Source organism: Halichondria panicea, chromosome 3, assembly GCF_963675165.1.
Source record: "Halichondria panicea chromosome 3, odHalPani1.1, whole genome shotgun sequence".
NCBI lineage: Eukaryota > Metazoa > Porifera > Demospongiae > Suberitida > Halichondriidae > Halichondria > Halichondria panicea.
In genome coordinates this window covers 2,068,807-2,086,689 of record NC_087379.1, presented here as the reverse complement: position 1 = coordinate 2,086,689, position 17,883 = coordinate 2,068,807, and the positions used below count along the sequence as shown (strand labels likewise).

Here is a 17,883-nt window from a genome sequence, read left to right as displayed (position 1 = left end):
AGGCTAGCTGTCAACATGTTGATATCGTGCACTGTCAGGTTCCTCCATATTGTGTTGGGATACATGTGAAGTGTGCCATGCTGTCAACATGTTGATATCATGCACTGCCAGGTTTCCTCCACATTTTGTGTTGGGATACATGTGTGTCATAAAATGCACACCATTTACAAATGGAGGAAACCTGACAGTGCATGATATTGACCCCAATGTACTATCACTCAAGACTGCATGGATATCTCATGAGAAACCTAAAATTGCTGTGCCAAAGCATGCTTTGAGAATATAGTGGACGGCTTGTTTGTACATGTATAATTAAGAGTAAGTTAAATACTGTTTTGCAGGTTTCCTCCCCATTTTGTGTGATCCTCTTGTGTGTTGCAGTATACACACAAAACCTAAAATGTGGAGGACTGCATGGCATTGCATGATATCAACATGTTGACAGCGAATACACTCTAAACATGCAGGGTCAGACACTTGAGGTACAGGGGACACATACACCCTGCCACCTGTCAGGCCAAATGTTGAGAGCAAATACACTCTATAACCATACACATGCAGGGTCAGACACTTGGGGTACAGACGACATACCACCATTCACATGACCCTGCCATCTGTCAGGCCAGCCATATACACAGGTCAGCAATACAGATTTGCATACATTGTTATAAAAAGGAGATGGCGTGTTTAGTACGCATATCATTATATTGGTGAAAAAGAGTCAACAGAACTATCAGCTCTGATTAAAAGGACAAAAAAACGTTTGCTAAGTGTCATCTATAATTATAGCCGGTGAGTTCATTTACATGTTGCTCCTAAATCTGACAACTGTATACATAACGTGTATTAATTTGAGGCATGCACATGCAACCATAGTCATGCACTACATTGATTGTGATGAGATCATGCACACCTCCAGGCTTCAAACTATAACTTATACCGTGGTTATACATGCATATATTTATAGGAAGAATTATAATTACTCTGTGTGCATATTTCTTTCATTGCAAGAAGACAGAGCTTGATTGTGAACATGAAGTGGAGCGTGCATGTGTTTGTTGTGATTATAGTTGCTGTACAAGTACTAGTGGCATCAGGTAATTGAACCAGACTCGTAATTTGACCACAACACTAACTTGCATGCTACACATTTTGCCAAAGGTGAGCTGCCAGGACCACCAGGGCTAATGGGACCTAAAGGGCAACGAGGGATTCCAGGCAGAGATGGTCGTGACGGTCAACCTGGATCTGCGGGAAGTGATGGTCAACCAGGGAGCTCAGGAAGAGATGGGAGAGATGGAATAACAGGACCGCCTGGATTCAGAGGAGAGCCAGGCCCAGCCAATGGGCCGCAAGGACCTAGAGGATTGCCTGGAGTGAAGGGGGAGGCTGGCCCTCGAGGAAATACTGGTGCACCAGGACCAAAGAGCGCGGGTGTTGCGTACACAAGGTGGGGGAACAGCACTTGCCCAAACGTGCCTGGAACAGAGCGGATATACAACGGGAGAGTTGGGGGGAGTCACTACATTCATGGGGGGGCAGCAAATCGTCTATGCTTACCTCTTGATCCAGAATATACTCTACCTTTTCAAAGTGGTATCCAAGGGAACATGTACATCTATGGTACAGAATATGAATATCCAGTCCGAGGTACACATGCCCACAATGTTCCTTGTTCAGTCTGCCATGTGACGAGTCGATCAATTGCTCTCATGATTCCTGCAAAGACTTCATGCCCTCAATACTGGACCAAAGAATACGAGGGATATCTCATGTCTGAGCGTCACAGCCATAAACCCTCAATGTTTGAATGTGTTGATAAAGGACAAGAGTCGGTACCTGGAAGTCATGTAAATACCGATGGTGCTCTGTTCTACCACGTCGAAGCTAACTGTATTAGTGGACTACCCTGCCCTCCTTACAATGACTATAAAGAAGTCAACTGTGTTCTCTGCACGAAGTAAACAACAATAACAAGCTAGTGCACGTCCCATGCATAAACATTTCATATATAGTTTTAGCACTTGACATTGTAATGTTTTGTCTGATTCAATCGAGTGACGTACATTACATACAAACAGCCGTGTAAGTCGCTAGTGTGGGGCTCACTTTGCTCGCCAATAAGGTTTAATGATGGCAAACATTGCAGTGCATGTGCCATGCGATGTAAATGAAAATGAATGGTAACACAAGTCCTGAACCAGTATTAATTGTATATACTGCTAACTTGCAAAACCTATATATATCTGACTAGAAAAAAATTTGCAATGTGAAAAATTGCTAGGATTGGCCGGGAGAACCACCAAAAAGTGTGGAAACAAGAATCAGACGAGAGCATAACTCCAATCCGTTACAATGTCATTCACATGTACTGGTAGTTTTCTATGTTTTCCCGGCCAATCCAAACAATTTTTACTGGTGGGGTGATGACTGATCCCTATAATTATACACATCCATATAGGGATATACATTGTACACAGGTCAGCAATACATGCAGATTTGCATACATTGTTATAAAAAGGAGATGGCGTGTTTAGTACGCATATAATTATATTGGTGAAAAAGAGTCAACAGAACTATCAGCTCTGATTAAAAGGACAAAAAACGCTAAGTGTCATCTATAATTATAGCCGGTGAGTTCATTTACATGTTGCTCCTAAATCTGACGACTGTATACATAACGTGTATTAATTTGAGGCATGCACATGCAACCATAGTCATGCACTACATTGATTGTGATGAGATCATGCACACCTCCAGGCTTCAAACTATTACTTATACCGTGGTTATTATACATGCATAATTATATTTATAGGAAGAATTATTACTCTGTGTGCATATATTTCTTTCATTGCAAGAAGACAGAGCTTGATTGTGAACATGAAGTGGAGCGTGCATGTGTTTGTTGTGATTATAGCTGCTGTACAAGTACTAGTGGCACCAGGTAATTGAACCAGACTCGTAATTTGACCACAATACTATATAACACAAAACTTGAATGCTACACATTTTGTGCCAAAGGTGAGCTTCCAGGACCACCAGGGCTATATGGGACCTAAAGGGAAACGAGGGGTTCCAGGCAGAGATGGTCGTGACGGTCAGCCTGGATCTGCAGGAAGTGATGGTCAACCAGGGAGCAGCTCAGGAAGAGATAGGAGAGATGGAATAACAGGACCGCCTGGATTCAGAGGAAAGCCAGGCCCAGCCAATGGGCCGCAAGGACCTAGAAAATTGCCTGGAGTGAAGGGGAGGCTGGCCCTCGAGGAAATACTGGTACACCAGGACCAAAGAGCGGGGGTGTTGTGTACACAAGGTGGGGGGCAGCACTTTCCCAAACGTGCCTGGAACAAAGCGGATACACACACTCACCCCCACACCCACACCCACACCCACACTGTAACTAGACTCATGCACTTGAGCAATGTCGTCCTTGTAGATGGAGCGTTTGATCCTCACCCACGAGCCCTTCTTGAGTGCATTGGTGTCCTTGAAAACACGCAGCACATCCGTCATCTCCTTGATGGGCACATGACTTTCTGCCATTTTCCAATATTTATGTTGGACTTGAGGTCAACTACATAATTATACGGATGCAGGCTCATGTACGTACCTAGGCGTACAAGCTTTCTCTACAGCCTTGTAAATAGTTCAGCCAGCTGCAAGTTAGGCACATATAGGTCAAGGTACAATATTAAATAGAAGTGCATGATTCATGCACTCCTGATCTTAGTAGTATCAATCTTCCTGATACTATAAATTATAGCGAATAGAGTATCGGATTTTCTTTCATGTGCTGTATAATCCACCATTGAGACTTATCGATATTTATGATGCTGCAGCCTTATTATATTTCCGCCCAAAACCACCTAACAATTTTGTATCACTCCTAGACTATAATGCCTGCATGGTTTTCATTAGCCTCGTTCCCAGTCGCGTTGTCTCTAAATAACGCTATAGGTCACCAACTTCATTCTATTAAAGAAAAATCGGCCTGGGACCAAGGCTATATATAAGTTTTCATTGAAGACAAAATCTCTCTACAGTAGTTCTTGTAAATGTAGAAGTAAACATGGCAAAGTTTTCAGGATGCCATTAAGTTTAAGAGTGGATGATTTATTTTGACTATGATTTACTTGTGGCATATTTAAGGATTTTAAGGATAGCATTTCCGTTCTAAAATGATCAGTTGGTTTCAAATACCTTCGACTTAAGAAGGTATGGACTATCAGTTTGTTAATTTTTGGGTGTGCACTAGTGAATCGTCTAAATCTTCGGGAGGTATATAAAGGCTGGTGTCCCAGGACATTTTATCATCTGAGCTCTATTAGTGTCGATCAGCAGCTATATATACCACATCAATTATGGGCTGAAGCTTTGTCTACAGAATCCTATCTGCTCAACAGAAGTAACAAAACATCCTTTGAAGCCGCCTGGGATGGTAAGAAACCCTATGTGAAGCATCTTAAAGCATTTAGGTGTGTTGTGTATTTGCATGTGCCCAAGGATCAACGGAAGAAGCTCTATTCCAAAGCAAAGAAATGTATTTTCCTTTGTTATGCTGCACAGAGGAATGGCCACCGTCTGTACGATGTGACGCCTCAAAAGTGATTCACAGTCGTGATGTTGTCTGAATCCTCAAGTGGAAGAGCTCTTAGAAGTTCTGAAAAGGCGCAGTGGGAAGTGGCAATGCAGAAGGAGATGGATTCAATCTATTCCAATAATGTCTGGGATCTTGTCAAGCTACCCAAAGACCGCAAACTCGTTGGAAACAAATATGAGTATTTAAACGAAAAACTGGTGCTGGTGAAAATATTCAAAGCTCGCTTAATGGCACGCTTGCATAACGTTAAATTAGAAAAGCCGTATTTACGGTCCGGGGATTAGAGTGTAATAATTATTGTGCAGAGCTAGCTATAGCTGCTAGCGCGCTTTTAGCTATATACATCGGACATGGTGCACTTTTGTGTAGTGCCAGGCTGTAGCAATAAATCGGTACGTGATAGTCACCTTTCTTTCCATCGGCTGCCTCTACAAAACAAGCCACTCTTGAAGACTTGGATCCACAAGATTGGTCGTAAGAACTTACCTTAACTGATAATTCTCGAGTTTGTAGTGAACATTTCCCCGGAGGCAAGCGACTGCTAATGAGTGGCGAGTATCCAACTCTGAAACTTCTTGTACTGCCTACACAAGCCTCTCAAAGTACTATCAGAAAACCATCACAGAAGAGAAGAGAAAAATCTCCATTGACCGATCGGCGTATGCCTGAGAGCGAGCACATATCAGGAACTGTTTGTGATAAGGTAGTTTGTACTGACATAATAGGAACTGATATTGAAGATTTGTTGCATCGTGTGGAGGAGCTTGAGCATACTGTTGAAGTTCTTACTAAACAAGTTTCTCCGATTTCAATACAAAGTACAGCTCACGATGATCGCAAAGTAGCATTCTATACAGGATTCCCTACATACGATGGCTTTATCATGTGCTACCATTATCTGGGCCCCATCAGTCAATGATGCATGTAATATATTGGAGTTCCAATAGTCAGAAGAAAGAAAGTAGCGGAACCCCAATTTCTTCCACCAAGGCCCGTGGTCGTCAAACTAGAAGCCTTTTGCCAATTGAAGAATTCTTCATGGTTCTTATGAGGCTAAGACTTGGGCTCCTAGAACAAGATCTTGCAGATAGATTTGGTGTGTCTACTTCCACTGTCTCTAGAATATTTACTACTTGGATATATTTAAAAGTAAAGGACATTCCAATATGGCCACCTCAAGAAGTCATCAACACTTATATGCCAAATGTGTTTACAAGGGTCATAATAGACGCTACAGAAATTTATGTGGAAAAGCCATCTTTGCCGGTTGTGCAGCAGATGACATTCTCTAGTTATAAAAACAACAACACATTCAAAGGTTTAATTGGAATATCCCCATCAGGTGCAATTATTTTTATATCGAAACTTTTTCCCGGTAGTATCTCCGATACAGGGCATTGACGAGAGAAAGTGGTTTCCTGGAACTTCTCGAGAGTGGAGATTCAGTGATGGCTGACCGTGGATTTGATATTCAAGATGATCTAACCCCACTAGGTGTTAAACTGAACATTCCCCCCTTTCTAAAGGGAAAAGCCTCAGTTGACAGAATGTGAAATGGTTGAGACAAGACGGATTGCGCGTACTCTTCCCAATACTCTAACTGATTTAACGGACCAAATGTTTTTTGTTTGTGCTGCATTGACTAATTTTTGGCCTCCACTGTGCACATAATTATTGTTGATGACATAAACTTTGTGAATGAAACATTAACATGAATACAATAATGAAAAGTTACAGAATGTAAGGGGGCTTATTCTTAGGATACACAATCTCAGGGAGCACAAATTCATCAAAATAATGTTATGCGGAATGTATTTCTGAACCCATTCCACATCAAGAGTAAGCCTTTCAACCATCACTCCATGGTTGTTAAAAACACAAAAATCCCACCAGTTGTACAAATCTGAACTGACATACAATTGCAACTGTACTTGATGATAGTAACTATGATCTCGCTTTAGACTGTAGCACTATCCAGTGAACAATAAAAATTGAGATCTTTACAAGCTTCATTAAATTTAGTGTCCCGCCAAGAATAAGGGCATTTGATTTCCAGTAATCCAGCCATGGAATTTATATCAGCAGTGGGATCAACAACGACACCGTCAGGTGAGGCTCCTAGCCAACACTTACAGGGATGAATGATGAATCCACATGGTCTTACTGTCAGACCAAGGTGTCCAGTAGCGTTCATATGCTTTTCATACATTAGCCGAGCACGATTCTCATTTTCCCGTCCCCACTTGATAGGGGCAGGTAAGGGGTCCATTAACGGTTTAGGGTACAGCACACTTCGAAGAAGAGATGAGGTTTTCTTTACCTGTTTAATAATACAGGCACATTTGGACCCAGTGATACGCTGAGAGCGTTCAACACACCAGACAGAAGAGGAATTTTGCGATCTAGTAGCTTCTTCTATTCTGAGCCTTTCAAGCATGGATACATTCATACTGCTTTTTGTATAAGTGGGCACACTGTCTTCATTTCTTCTTCGGTGTAAGGGCAAACAAGTTCAGAATACAAGATATCCTTACATGGTGCTGTCATTTCACTGGCGGCGTAACAATGATCACGCATAATTTTTTGGGTACAAGGAACCAATAGAGTGGTCAGAGCATATGAGTGCGGCAACGAGAGTAGATCAGTTCTTAGTTGCTCGGTAGCGTCTTTAAACCGAAAATTTGGAGGCCTGGGGTCATACTGAGTTGGGGTACGTGACCCCATGAACCTTTAAGTTTGTAATTGTGTTCCTTTATATCCAAAACAGGTACAGGGTCCACTTTCTTCTTTCTGGGTTTGTTCCACTCTTGCAATTTCTGTGTGCAAGTGAGGAAATCTGGAAATTGTCCATGCTTACAGAAACTCTCGAGTGCATAGCACAATGCACCTATATGTTTGCAGTTGGCAGCCAGTCCTTTGCCAGCAGGGCATCCACACTGTGCACTTAGAACGTCAAAAGTATGACAATTGAGGCATAACAAGAGTTTATATATGCGATCCTTTTTCATCTCGGGTAGGTAGTCTGCCCTTACCCAAATATTGGTAGCTGTACCTATTTGAATACGTTATACATGTCCACACTGAAACAGATTGGATGCGTTCTGATTCATGCCTTTAAAATCACTTGCTTGAAGACCGTCCGAAACAGTAGAGCCACAAATAGGTCACAATCTGAGCATTAGTGAAATTGAGGACACCAGATGGGTCTTTGTACAAAGTCTTAATACAATTCCACTCCAACGGCTGATCATTTGAAACCATCTGCTGTGAAGCGGTGGGAATACTACACGCTTGAGTGGTACCATCAGGATTGATCAGCTGATTAGCCCAACCATTCTTTATGTAGTCTCTCACTCTGTAAAAAACATAGAAGATAATAGGAAGCTGGCTAGGCTATATCTAACTTAGTCTTCTAGACCTATTTCACTATTAATTTTAGCTTGCATATAACTATTATGATATACCTTGCAACCAAGTCTGCTTTATTCCCCCTTACAGATCCTCCACGACAAACTAGCCACCTCTTCAACTCTGGAATCTTAGGCTGGCTTGGGTCCCTACCGCAGAGTGACGCTCCAGGAATGTCAGATTCCAGTACGCTTTCATTATAGCGTGCAGCCCTAATTATAACACTCTAACCCCCGGACCGTAAATACGGCTTCTCTAATTTAACGTTATGCAAGTGTGCCATTGCACAAGGCTTTTCACAAAGACATGGTTTGGATTAGTCTCATGAATCAGCCGCCATTCCTTTGGAACACCGTTTGAGCACTCTCGTCATCGTTTTATGTGCCAAGACGGAATTCCGTCTTGACCAATCAGATTGCAGAAGTCCAGTCAGGTGATGAACTTGGAGGTAGCAAAGAACTGCACTTTGCTCAACGCATTTGGATAATCATTACGCATGCATTTACGCATGGTAAACACTTCGTACATAGAAGCTGCTGCGAAGCATAAGCAAGCCAAGCAGGGGTCCTTGGGTAAGATTTAGCACCACAAGCAAAACACAAATAGAGAGAGATGCCTTCGCTTGAAGATTTGTACATTTATATTAACAATTAGCAAATATGTGTGGGCGTAAGATCACGAATTTAATTACATTCCATTGGTTTTGTGAGCAATCAACATTCCATTTTGAATTGACTTCATGACAAGAGTGCTCAGACGGTGTTCCAAAGGAACGGCGGCTGATTCATGAGACTAGGTTTGGATTGCGACGAAACATTTAGTTCGGTCATTCGATTTGAATCTGTTCGTAGCCTGGTTGCTATTTCTGTTCAGAAAGGTCTCAAGTTATACATCAATTAGATGTCACTGCAGCGCTCCTCAATGGTTATCTTGAAGAGAAAGTATATACATGAAGCAGCCAAAAGGTTTTGTTGTGAAGGAAAGGAACATTTAGTTTGTAAGCTGAAGCACAGCCTGTACAGTTTGAAACAAAGCCCCAGATGTTGGAACTATGTTCTCGACTCTCATCTCAAGAGTATGGGCTTTGTCCAATCTGCTAATGATCCATGTATTTACACTGCATCTGAAGGAGAAACATTCCTAATAGGAGTCTATGTCGACGACATTGTGATCTCTGGAGAAAGCTCTGAGAGAATCACAGAAGTATAGAGAAGCTCTACAGTTCAATGTGAAAGATCTCGAGGAACTTAACTACGTGGATGTAATTATCCGTTTCCAATCCCTCATTTTTTTAATTTATGTCCCAGTATATCGCACATGATCATTATTGATTGATGTCATGCAGCATAATCTTCAAATTAAAAATCACCACTATAAATTAATAGCTCAATTGTTTCATTAGCTAAATTTACCTGGTATAATTATATATACGATAATTGAACATAAAAAAAATTATTTGCATACATACCACACTAATTAGTGCTTAGGCGGAGTGTGCATGCAGCATGCGTGTGCGTGCCACACTGGAACATTATTACGCAATTATACGTCAATGTTTACAAAGTCCGCTGTAGATCTGGCCTCAAAACTGTTAAATAAATGAGCACGGCCTACAATTATAAGTTTATTTTGTGTAAGAGCAGCAGCTGAACAGTATGATCTTGGCACTGACATCTGTCCAATAATATTCCATTCGTCTTTCAATTGATTGTACTCGAAAATGTCGTTACTTACAGGGTCTGTTGAGACAAGGTACTGATTTGGATAAACGATTTGTTTGTAGCCACCGATAGCCAACAGGAGTCCGTTAATCGAAGTAATGCATGTATGTAATCGTGGTACGGAAGAACATTTTTGCCACTTTGGATTTTTCAGATTAGCTATTGAGCAAGAAAATAAACTTGATCTGCATGATTTTGGAACCAGTCCTAAAGTGCTGGTTATGCCTGCTTCAAAGATAAACTCCTCAACTGTTAGTACGTAGATATGATTGTCATGTACAGTGGCTGAAATAAGCGTGTATAGATCTCCCCGTGGAATTTGCTTCACTACAGACCATTGTGAAGTTTTGGTGTTCAAAACTTCTACTGCACCTTGACTGAAATATTGATCCTGAAACTTATTGGTGTTGCTTCCTCCAATTACAACCAGATTTATCTGTGCATAAACTACTGCTGGAAAGCGACGTTTACACTTCATTGGAGGAAATTTTTCGACCCATTTTTTGTTCTGGTAGCAGTAGAGTTTATTTGAATAAGAAAGCAATCCATCTCCTCCTACAGTTGTTAGGATATTGTCGACACTAACTATTGAGAAGCCATTAGAAAGTGGGCCCTTGATTGCTGACCACTTCGCACTTGTTGTACTGTATTCTAATATAACATTGTCGTGAGCTTTGAAATATGCTTTGTCGTCTACTATAGCAATTTGGTCATAAACTGTGGCATATGGTGTTGTTGTTGAACCTTCAATTGATACTGTTATTTCCTGTGTTTCGGCAGTGCCGGCTCCTAGAATTCGTTCAGGGTGTGATTGTTGCTTGACATCGGTATCGTTCTGTTCCGTTTCTGTTTCTTTCCTAGCAATCTTATTAAGTTGAGCGATGATTTGTTCAGTATCTTGTATTTGTTGGTTTGTCTCTTTTAACTGTCTTGTTCTTTCATGAATTTGTCTGGTAGTTTCATGTAGTTCATGCGTTAATCTTTCAATCTCAGCGTCTTTTGCTTCCAATTGATATCTTTGGTTCTCTGGAAATTGGTGAATCTTGGAGACTAAATCTTCATCTTTAATTTGGACCTGTTCAGTTTTGACACAGATTATTTCATCTTTCACACAGATCACCTGACCTCTATCTTGTTGACAACTCTCATGGTATGTCATTTTGATTTTTAACAAACTAATCGCTGAGCAAAGCCCCTGTGATGTTGGCCTATCAGCTTCTTCATCGTTGAGACAGTTTAAAGCTGTCGGTAAGAAAGGGTGGGTGGAGTCCAGCTAGTTGATGTGAGCGCGTCTTCGTTGCACTTCAGACACTTGAGCTCTTACATTGAGGGAAGGGTTGTTAGGATTGACTATGTCAGGTATCACTTCAAATCGATTTGTTGGATTGGGGAACTGTTGTGTCAAGATTTGAATGACCAGTACACCAAAGGAGAAGATGTCTATTTTGTCAGTGTACACTGGTAGCTCATCTAAAGATTCAGGAGGCATGAAGGCTGGTGTACCAGGGCATGTTGTCATCATTGCGAAGTGCACTCTACCAGTGGCTATTATTTTAGACATTCCAAAATCGGCAACTTTAGCACGGCCTGACTAATAGTAGGACATTGTTGCTGGAGAGGTCGCGATGGACGATCTCATTGGAGTGGAGAAAGGCAAGTGCTTGAGCTATGTCATAGGAGAGGTTGACTTGGATGTGGTAGGGAATGTCTCCAGGTGATGACTCCAGGAAGTGTGTCAGACTCTCGTCCATGAGCTCCATGAGAAGAACTGGTGCATTTGTGTCGGGATCGCAATAGGTCCCCAAGTACTGCACAATATTGGGATGGTTAATGCTTTTAAGAAATCGACATTCTAATTCAAATCTCTGGAAAGGTTGTCTATGCTCAAAGCCAGGATCAGGATCATCATGCCTTTTGAGTAACGCTGGATACAGGATTTTGGCAGCACAGAATAGCTGGTCACACTTGGCTTTATACACAGTTCCATAGAACCAGTACCAAGGATTTCATTCTTGAATAGCTGCACATTTCTAAAACTAAACAATTGCTCCTCTGGCCTTGGATGTCTTTCCTCGACCATTTCAAGCGTAAGGATTTAGCTCATACTCTTACTTAGAAAACTGCAAATTGTTATGAGATCTACCTTTAAGCTCTAAGATTCCTTGTATGGTCACCCTGATACGAATCACGTGTTTGTTTGATACCATTGGCATTGTTAAGCTGCATAATGACTTCGCCATGTTTATCACATGCACACCTGTAGCCTACCCACTTGCTATTGTTTTTACTCATGCACTATTGTACCATATTTTCCGGGAATTCAGATTCTTGCTGAAGATTTAAGTCAGGTGGTGGTCACTACTATCCTCGGTATAGGCAGCTAAATACATCGGAGAGGTACATGTAATTGTTTAGTCATGATTAATTGCTATCAATACCGGTTCTACAAGTGGTACATATATAAATCCACTGCCTCAACAATCTGTTTTTGTAATTGCCTCCCCCCCACAGCTTGCATGGTTTCCTATTTGGTGGTGTCCCCCGCACTGCGACTGTGAGAGCAGCCACTCACTGCAAACTCATGATACTCAACAGAATTGACGTGAACACCATCCTGCAACACTTCCCTCTCATTGAAAAGTAAACGTAGCTTACCTGGTCTATATAGGTTTGTGCTGTATAGTTATAATTATGTATAATATTGCTGAATGAATTGAATTGATGTATACATGCAGCCATAAATCCCTTTGCACTGTACATTAACTAATATCCACTCAAACCTTATCTTCCTACTGCCCCCTCACATATCCACACAAGCAGCTTGATAGCAATTGAATCATCTAGCTCATTATGCTCCTTGTACGCACACACACCACTCTCTTACGTATAGTGGTAAATGTCAGTGGAAGGCCTGTATACTGCCATTGTGATCTTGGGTAAAATTATATGGTACATGTGTATAAGGAACCATAATTATAGTCTGCTAAGCTTATAGCACATTACGTATATACTGTATAGCGGGTATATTTTTCGAGGGTATAAATGTTCATGGTTTTCGCTGATCAAGCATCTACCGCAAACATTTATACCCCCAATTAATATCGCAATGTATGCATGCTGCAAAAAGGCTACTATTCAGCGAATATTAAATCCGCAAAAACGTTTCTAATGGTCATTCCGCGAAAGTTTCCTCGAAATAATTATTTAGTACTACTTAAACTATGTGTGTACTATGCTAAAATTAATGGCAACTTGTATGGCACTATTATACTGTTGTTGTACATTATCTGCACCAGTGGAATTGAGAAATCAACATGTATAGTTAGGAGTATAGAGAAGCAGATTTTCATTGTTGTTATTGCTTTGTATATCATCTTACACTGCAGGGAACCTGATTGTCAACAGAGATGTGCTGGCTGTTTTGAAAAGATATTCTCTTTCATACCTTATATCTTATACCGCGACTCAACGTTTCTAAGAATAATGAGCGCACATGCATAATTATGCATTGGTGTGATTAAAATCTGTACTTTAATTTAATTGTGTATTTGACTATAAACAACATGTTTATAGGAATGGTAAGTACCCCAATGTTGAATTCACAACTCTAAACATAATAGCATAATATATGCACCATTTGGAGAAGAAACATAGTGTTGCTTACACAGCTAATTAAAGCATCTATACAGTGTACTCACAATAATTACGAAACTGCTAGAATAAATTGAAGAATGATTAAACAGCAAATTATATTTTGTGATCATGAGCTCAAAGAAGAAGTTCCAAAGCCAAGTTATGAATGTGCTAGCAATCCTATATATTATACTGTTGTCTGCTAGTTCTATGCAATGTCAAAAAGATGAATGGACACAAGGTAGCACTCAACCACACAGTTGTAAAGCAGACATCGATTGTCTGCCATGGACCGAATGCAACAAAACGAAGTGCATTTGCAAAGATGAGTTGATGAATCATTATGCACTCAGATGTGACAAAGATACACTGCAGCTGTCTGTTCTTCGTTGCCACTGTGTGACATTTGACAATGTGACCAATCAGTTGATTCAAGGGAATTGCATTGAAAACTGTGAGAAGAATCGTTACAAAAGTGACTACCTTCCATTGCCAAAAGATCTATCCCAACTAAATCAATTCATGTGTGAGGAGAGGTGGAACAGAACAGGAAGACTGTGTGGGAGGTGTCTACCTGGACACTCTCCACTGGCTTACTCTTACGACATGAGATGTGTGAAATGCCCTGAGAGGAACAGAAATATCTGGAAGTACATTCTCGTAGCATTCGGTCCACTTACAGTATTTTACTTTCTGGTCCTATTCTTCAAGATCAATGCAAACTCTTCTCATCTCCATGGCTACATTATTTTCAGCCAGATAATATCCATACCTACTTACAGTCGAGGTGTTGTAACGTATAATCATAATCACCCTGAGTCGAAGGTTCCTATTCAGATAATTGAACTTATGTACGAAATTTGGAATTTAGACTTTTTTAGAATTCTTGATCTAGACATTTGTCTTGATGTGTCCACACTCACAGTCTTAGCTCTGGACTATGCAGTGGCTATCTACCCACTAATGTTGACTGTTGTCTCGTATATCTTGATCGAGTTACATGCTAGAAACTTTAGACTAGTAGTCATCTTGTGGAGACCATTCCGTCATGTATTCACACTTGTGCGTAGAAACTGGGAGAGTAAGACTACAGTAATTGATGCTTATGCTACTTTCTTTGTGCTTTCATATAGCAAGTTTTTCTTTGTGTCTGCTGACCTACTTATTCCAGTAAGAGCTTATAGCATCACAAACGACAACATTACTTGGGTGCTGTACAATGACGCTACCATCGAGTACTTTGGGAATGAACATATTCCATATGCTGTCCCAGCAATAACCTGTTCTGGATTACTGATCATAGCAACGAGTTTTCTTCTTTTCTACCAACTGAAGTGTTGCCAAAATGCTTTGAACTGCTGCAAAATCAAGGGTCGAATAATCCATGCACTGATGGACTCTTTTCAGGGTTACTACAAGAACGGAACAGATGGAACACGAGATTATCGCTGGTTTGCAGCGGTGCCTTTGGTAGGTCGCGTTTCACTGACTCTAACTTATGCTATGATACTAGATGGCAACTATAGCTCCTTTATAGTACTCATAATTATAATCATCATTGTACTTACAGCAGCTATTCAACCATACAAGAAACATTTGTCAAAGTACGCTAAAATTGATATCACTTTTTGGGCCTTTTTGGCAGCTTTCTATACTATTGGAGAAACCACCAACTTCTCAAGTTTAAAATCAATCCTTGTCTTGAAAATAAGCAAAGCACTCCGAGTTGTCGTGGCAATCATCCCACTCGTCTACATGACTTGCCTTACTGTTTACTGGATACTGTCAAGAATGAGAACAATGAACACACTCATCAGTCGAATCAGAGCGTGGAGACAAGGCTACATGAACACTGACAACGGCTTAGAGGAAGATCTACCAGACAGAGTAGATAATCCAGACAGATACAGACTTCACAATCCTACGAACTAGCTTTAATAGCATTATCACACAATAGTATGCAAGAGTAAAAACTCGGCCTGATTGCATAGAGCAATAATTAAATTGCAATGAGAATCCTCTTAATGTTGCCATAAACTTGTCACATGCACTTTACTTAATTTCATTACTATTGGATTCTTTAGTAAAAAGTGCTACTATCTGCTGTATCGGTTTTGAATGCGAGGCTCTTTCGATTGCGAATTGTCGCAAAAGAGAGAAAGGCAAAGAAATACGGTGGCCGAGAAGGGTCACCCGCCTCCGCCTACCGCCACAATTAACCACACGCGCACGGAAGTTGAAGTGAGCATGAACATGCAATCACAATAGTTAGAAACACAACAAAAAGGCTTGTACAGCGTCATTCGCAAATGATTGCAAGCAAGTCATTGAGAGGGATTGAGAATACACATTAATTAGAAGTTCCATGGTGTAATGAAAAACCCATGAAACCTTCAAGAAACTAGAGGGGGTTATACAGGGTAAAGGTCAAGTATAAATCACAGTACTGTGATTTATACTTGACAAGTATTTTCTACTTAGAAAATACTTAGTCCTGACCTTTAGACCCAATGCACCAGTAATTAACGCTAGTCAGCGTTACCCACAGTTGATGCGTTTCAAAACATGCAGTTGTCACTGCTTACAGTTGTAAAACAATTGGTGGCCTTTTGAATCTCCTCTGCTCCAAAACTGTTGGACAGTGGAGTAGTGTACCTGCTACACCCAACCCACACACACACCATGCAGACTATACCCTCTCGCACACACGCAGCACACACACACACACACACCTCTCACTCTATAGACTGCCGATGACAGGATCAGTGGAATAAGAGGAAGGTATAAAGTTAAGTATGCATTGCCTCAGAGAGATGCTTGTTGGTGAGTGGTCTCCTCGCAAGGGAAGAGTGTCCATGCACTCGAAGATGTGACCCAACTGTAGCTATAATTAAAAAATTATTGTCTGAAGGGAGAAAGAGACTTATAACTTATTTATATAGCTATATCCCATTCACGGCGATTGCTACATTGTTGCTAAGTGCAATATGCAGAATAATGCATTAACCGTGCACATGCACATGCAGTCATAATGCACTAACCACATAATTCCCCTCTGGCATTAGACTGACATATTATAATGAAATAACATAATGAGAAACACAAGTATTGAATTAAGTCCATGCAGCCATTGGCACTGTAAATTTTTCAGCACTGCTGGAATTTCTTCTTTGCAACCATGCCGGTTTTAAAATTGAGATTCTGTGTTCCTATAGTCCTCGCGTGTGATGCATGGCTTAGATTCATCATAGCACTATAGCATTTAGAAGCAACTCTTTTTGCTGCAGTGGGGGGAGGGGGCTCGAGCTTTTGCAGCAGTGTAGAGACGAGCTTCTTTGGCTTAGTTTGACACCGTATATATAGGGGTGAGGCTGTTTTGCAGTATAGTGCATTGGAACTGCATGGTCTCATCAAGCCATTCGTTTGTCCATGCCAATGTTATATACACCGCAGATAATCATATTGGCATATTATCGTCTGAGAAGAGCACATATAGAGCTGTGTCAAGGGTTGTCTCTGTCAATTTATTCTGTTCTATATTTATTGTGTTACTAAGACGCGACAGTTATGTTGCTATGTCCTTGGGATATAAACAAATTATAACACGTGCACTCGGGATGCATTCTGGCATATTAGTATTGCACTGGTGGCTCAGCCCTTGTGCTTCAGTTATGCTATATATATATATACATCCCTGTGCCCATGTTATAACTAGCTATAACATATAATTAGCTATAAGGACCAGAGAATAATGTTAAGGTACAAAACTATAATTACATCCAGGCTAAGAGAATGGATTACAAATTTCCCAGCCAACCTAGTGATGGATGACTATATCGACACACCCACTACTTAACTGTAATTAACCCCTTCTAAACATACGTATCTTCCTCATCAAAAGCCTGCACACTGAAACACTCGGGCTCCTCCCCCAACAACAGCTCTCTCGTACGAGTTGTGATCTCAATACGCTCAATTGATGCGTCACAACGCAGTGTCTGCCCCGTGGCTGTGGCTGTGTGTGTGTGTGTGTGTGTGTGGGGGGGGGGGGGGTAAAGAAACAGTATAGCCTATATTATAGGGACTTATAATTATAGGTACTTCAAATTGACCATAATTATTATCGATATAGCTACTGAAACAGGAATTAAAGGCCTTGGCCTTTGATTATGGCAAAATAACTATATGCATGTATAGTCTACTACGTATAACGCGAAATTTTCGAGGGGCTTAATTTTTGGCTGTTTTCGCGGGTTAGCAATCTTACACGAAAATTCTGCTATAAACGTGCAAAGATTAAAGGCGTGGTTTCCGGTAAGCAGTCATCTCACAAACATTGTGCAACGAAATTCTTTTTAGAAGCCATGCATTCCACGAAATATAAGTTCCTCGAAAATTTCGCTCTATATATACGGTACGTTTGGCATTTAGATCTACAATAATGATTTAATAAGGACACAATGATCTACTTTAACTTTAACTGCTGATTTACGGGCACAGCTTGTACTATAGTATCCCCTT

General features: G+C 40.8%; 4 protein-coding genes across 6 annotated transcripts; 2 read left to right on the top strand and 2 right to left on the bottom strand.

Moving 5' to 3' along the window:
• The first annotated feature begins 650 nt into the window (after positions 1-650).
• On the top strand, positions 651-2,031 carry LOC135334344 (short-chain collagen C4-like). Of its 3 annotated transcripts, none has more exons than XM_064529496.1 (3): positions 651-792; positions 1,019-1,097; positions 1,162-2,031. In XM_064529496.1, the coding sequence occupies exons 2-3, from the start codon at positions 1,034-1,036 to the stop codon at positions 1,962-1,964; spliced, it is 867 nt and encodes a 288-aa protein (XP_064385566.1). In that variant the 5' UTR covers positions 651-792; positions 1,019-1,033; the 3' UTR covers positions 1,965-2,031. The 3 variants fall into 3 exon arrangements, with proteins under 3 accessions (XP_064385566.1, XP_064385567.1, XP_064385568.1); XM_064529497.1 differs by having other exon boundaries at positions 1,015-1,097; XM_064529498.1 differs by having other exon boundaries at positions 665-792; positions 1,012-1,097.
• Positions 2,032-6,729: 4,698 nt separating this feature from the next.
• LOC135333109 (uncharacterized) lies at positions 6,730-10,888 on the bottom strand. The gene is made up of 4 exons (XM_064528031.1): positions 10,356-10,888; positions 8,065-8,220; positions 7,725-7,955; positions 6,730-7,651 (listed from the first exon to the last, which is right to left on the bottom strand). Exons 1-4 carry the CDS (start codon positions 10,886-10,888, stop codon positions 7,249-7,251), a joined length of 1,323 nt encoding a protein of 440 aa, XP_064384101.1. The 3' UTR covers positions 6,730-7,248.
• A 418-nt stretch (positions 10,889-11,306) lies between these two features.
• LOC135333108 (probable serine/threonine-protein kinase kinY) lies at positions 11,307-11,809 on the bottom strand. Its single transcript, XM_064528030.1, has 2 exons — positions 11,695-11,809; positions 11,307-11,653 (listed from the first exon to the last, which is right to left on the bottom strand). Exons 1-2 carry the CDS (start codon positions 11,807-11,809, stop codon positions 11,307-11,309), a joined length of 462 nt encoding a protein of 153 aa, XP_064384100.1.
• A 1,682-nt stretch (positions 11,810-13,491) lies between these two features.
• LOC135334311 (uncharacterized) lies at positions 13,492-15,873 on the top strand. Its single transcript, XM_064529447.1, has one exon. It carries the CDS (start codon positions 13,492-13,494, stop codon positions 15,292-15,294), a length of 1,803 nt encoding a protein of 600 aa, XP_064385517.1. The 3' UTR covers positions 15,295-15,873.
• The last annotated feature ends 2,010 nt before the right edge of the window (positions 15,874-17,883 follow it).

Excerpts from the sequence above, each read along its gene's own strand:
- LOC135334311 (XM_064529447.1), top strand. The coding sequence starts at position 13,492 with ATGAGCTCAAAGAAGAAGTTCCAAAGCCAAGTTATGAATGTGCTAGCA.
- LOC135333109 (XM_064528031.1), bottom strand. The coding sequence starts at position 10,888 with ATGACATACCATGAGAGTTGTCAACAAGATAGAGGTCAGGTGATCTGT. Across the intron at positions 8,221-10,355 it reads AGTACAACAAGTGCGAAGTG|GGCTGCACGCTATAATGAAA; the intron begins GTCAGCAATCAA and ends TGTTATAATTAG. Across the intron at positions 7,956-8,064 it reads AAAGCAGACTTGGTTGCAAG|AGTGAGAGACTACATAAAGA; the intron begins GTATATCATAAT and ends TGTTTTTTACAG.
- LOC135333108 (XM_064528030.1), bottom strand. The coding sequence starts at position 11,809 with ATGGTCGAGGAAAGACATCCAAGGCCAGAGGAGCAATTGTTTAGTTTT. Across the intron at positions 11,654-11,694 it reads GGAACTGTGTATAAAGCCAA|CGTTACTCAAAAGGCATGAT; the intron begins GTGTGACCAGCT and ends TCCTGTATCCAG.
- LOC135334344 (XM_064529496.1), top strand. The coding sequence starts at position 1,034 with ATGAAGTGGAGCGTGCATGTGTTTGTTGTGATTATAGTTGCTGTACAA. Across the intron at positions 1,098-1,161 it reads ACAAGTACTAGTGGCATCAG|GTGAGCTGCCAGGACCACCA; the intron begins GTAATTGAACCA and ends ATTTTGCCAAAG.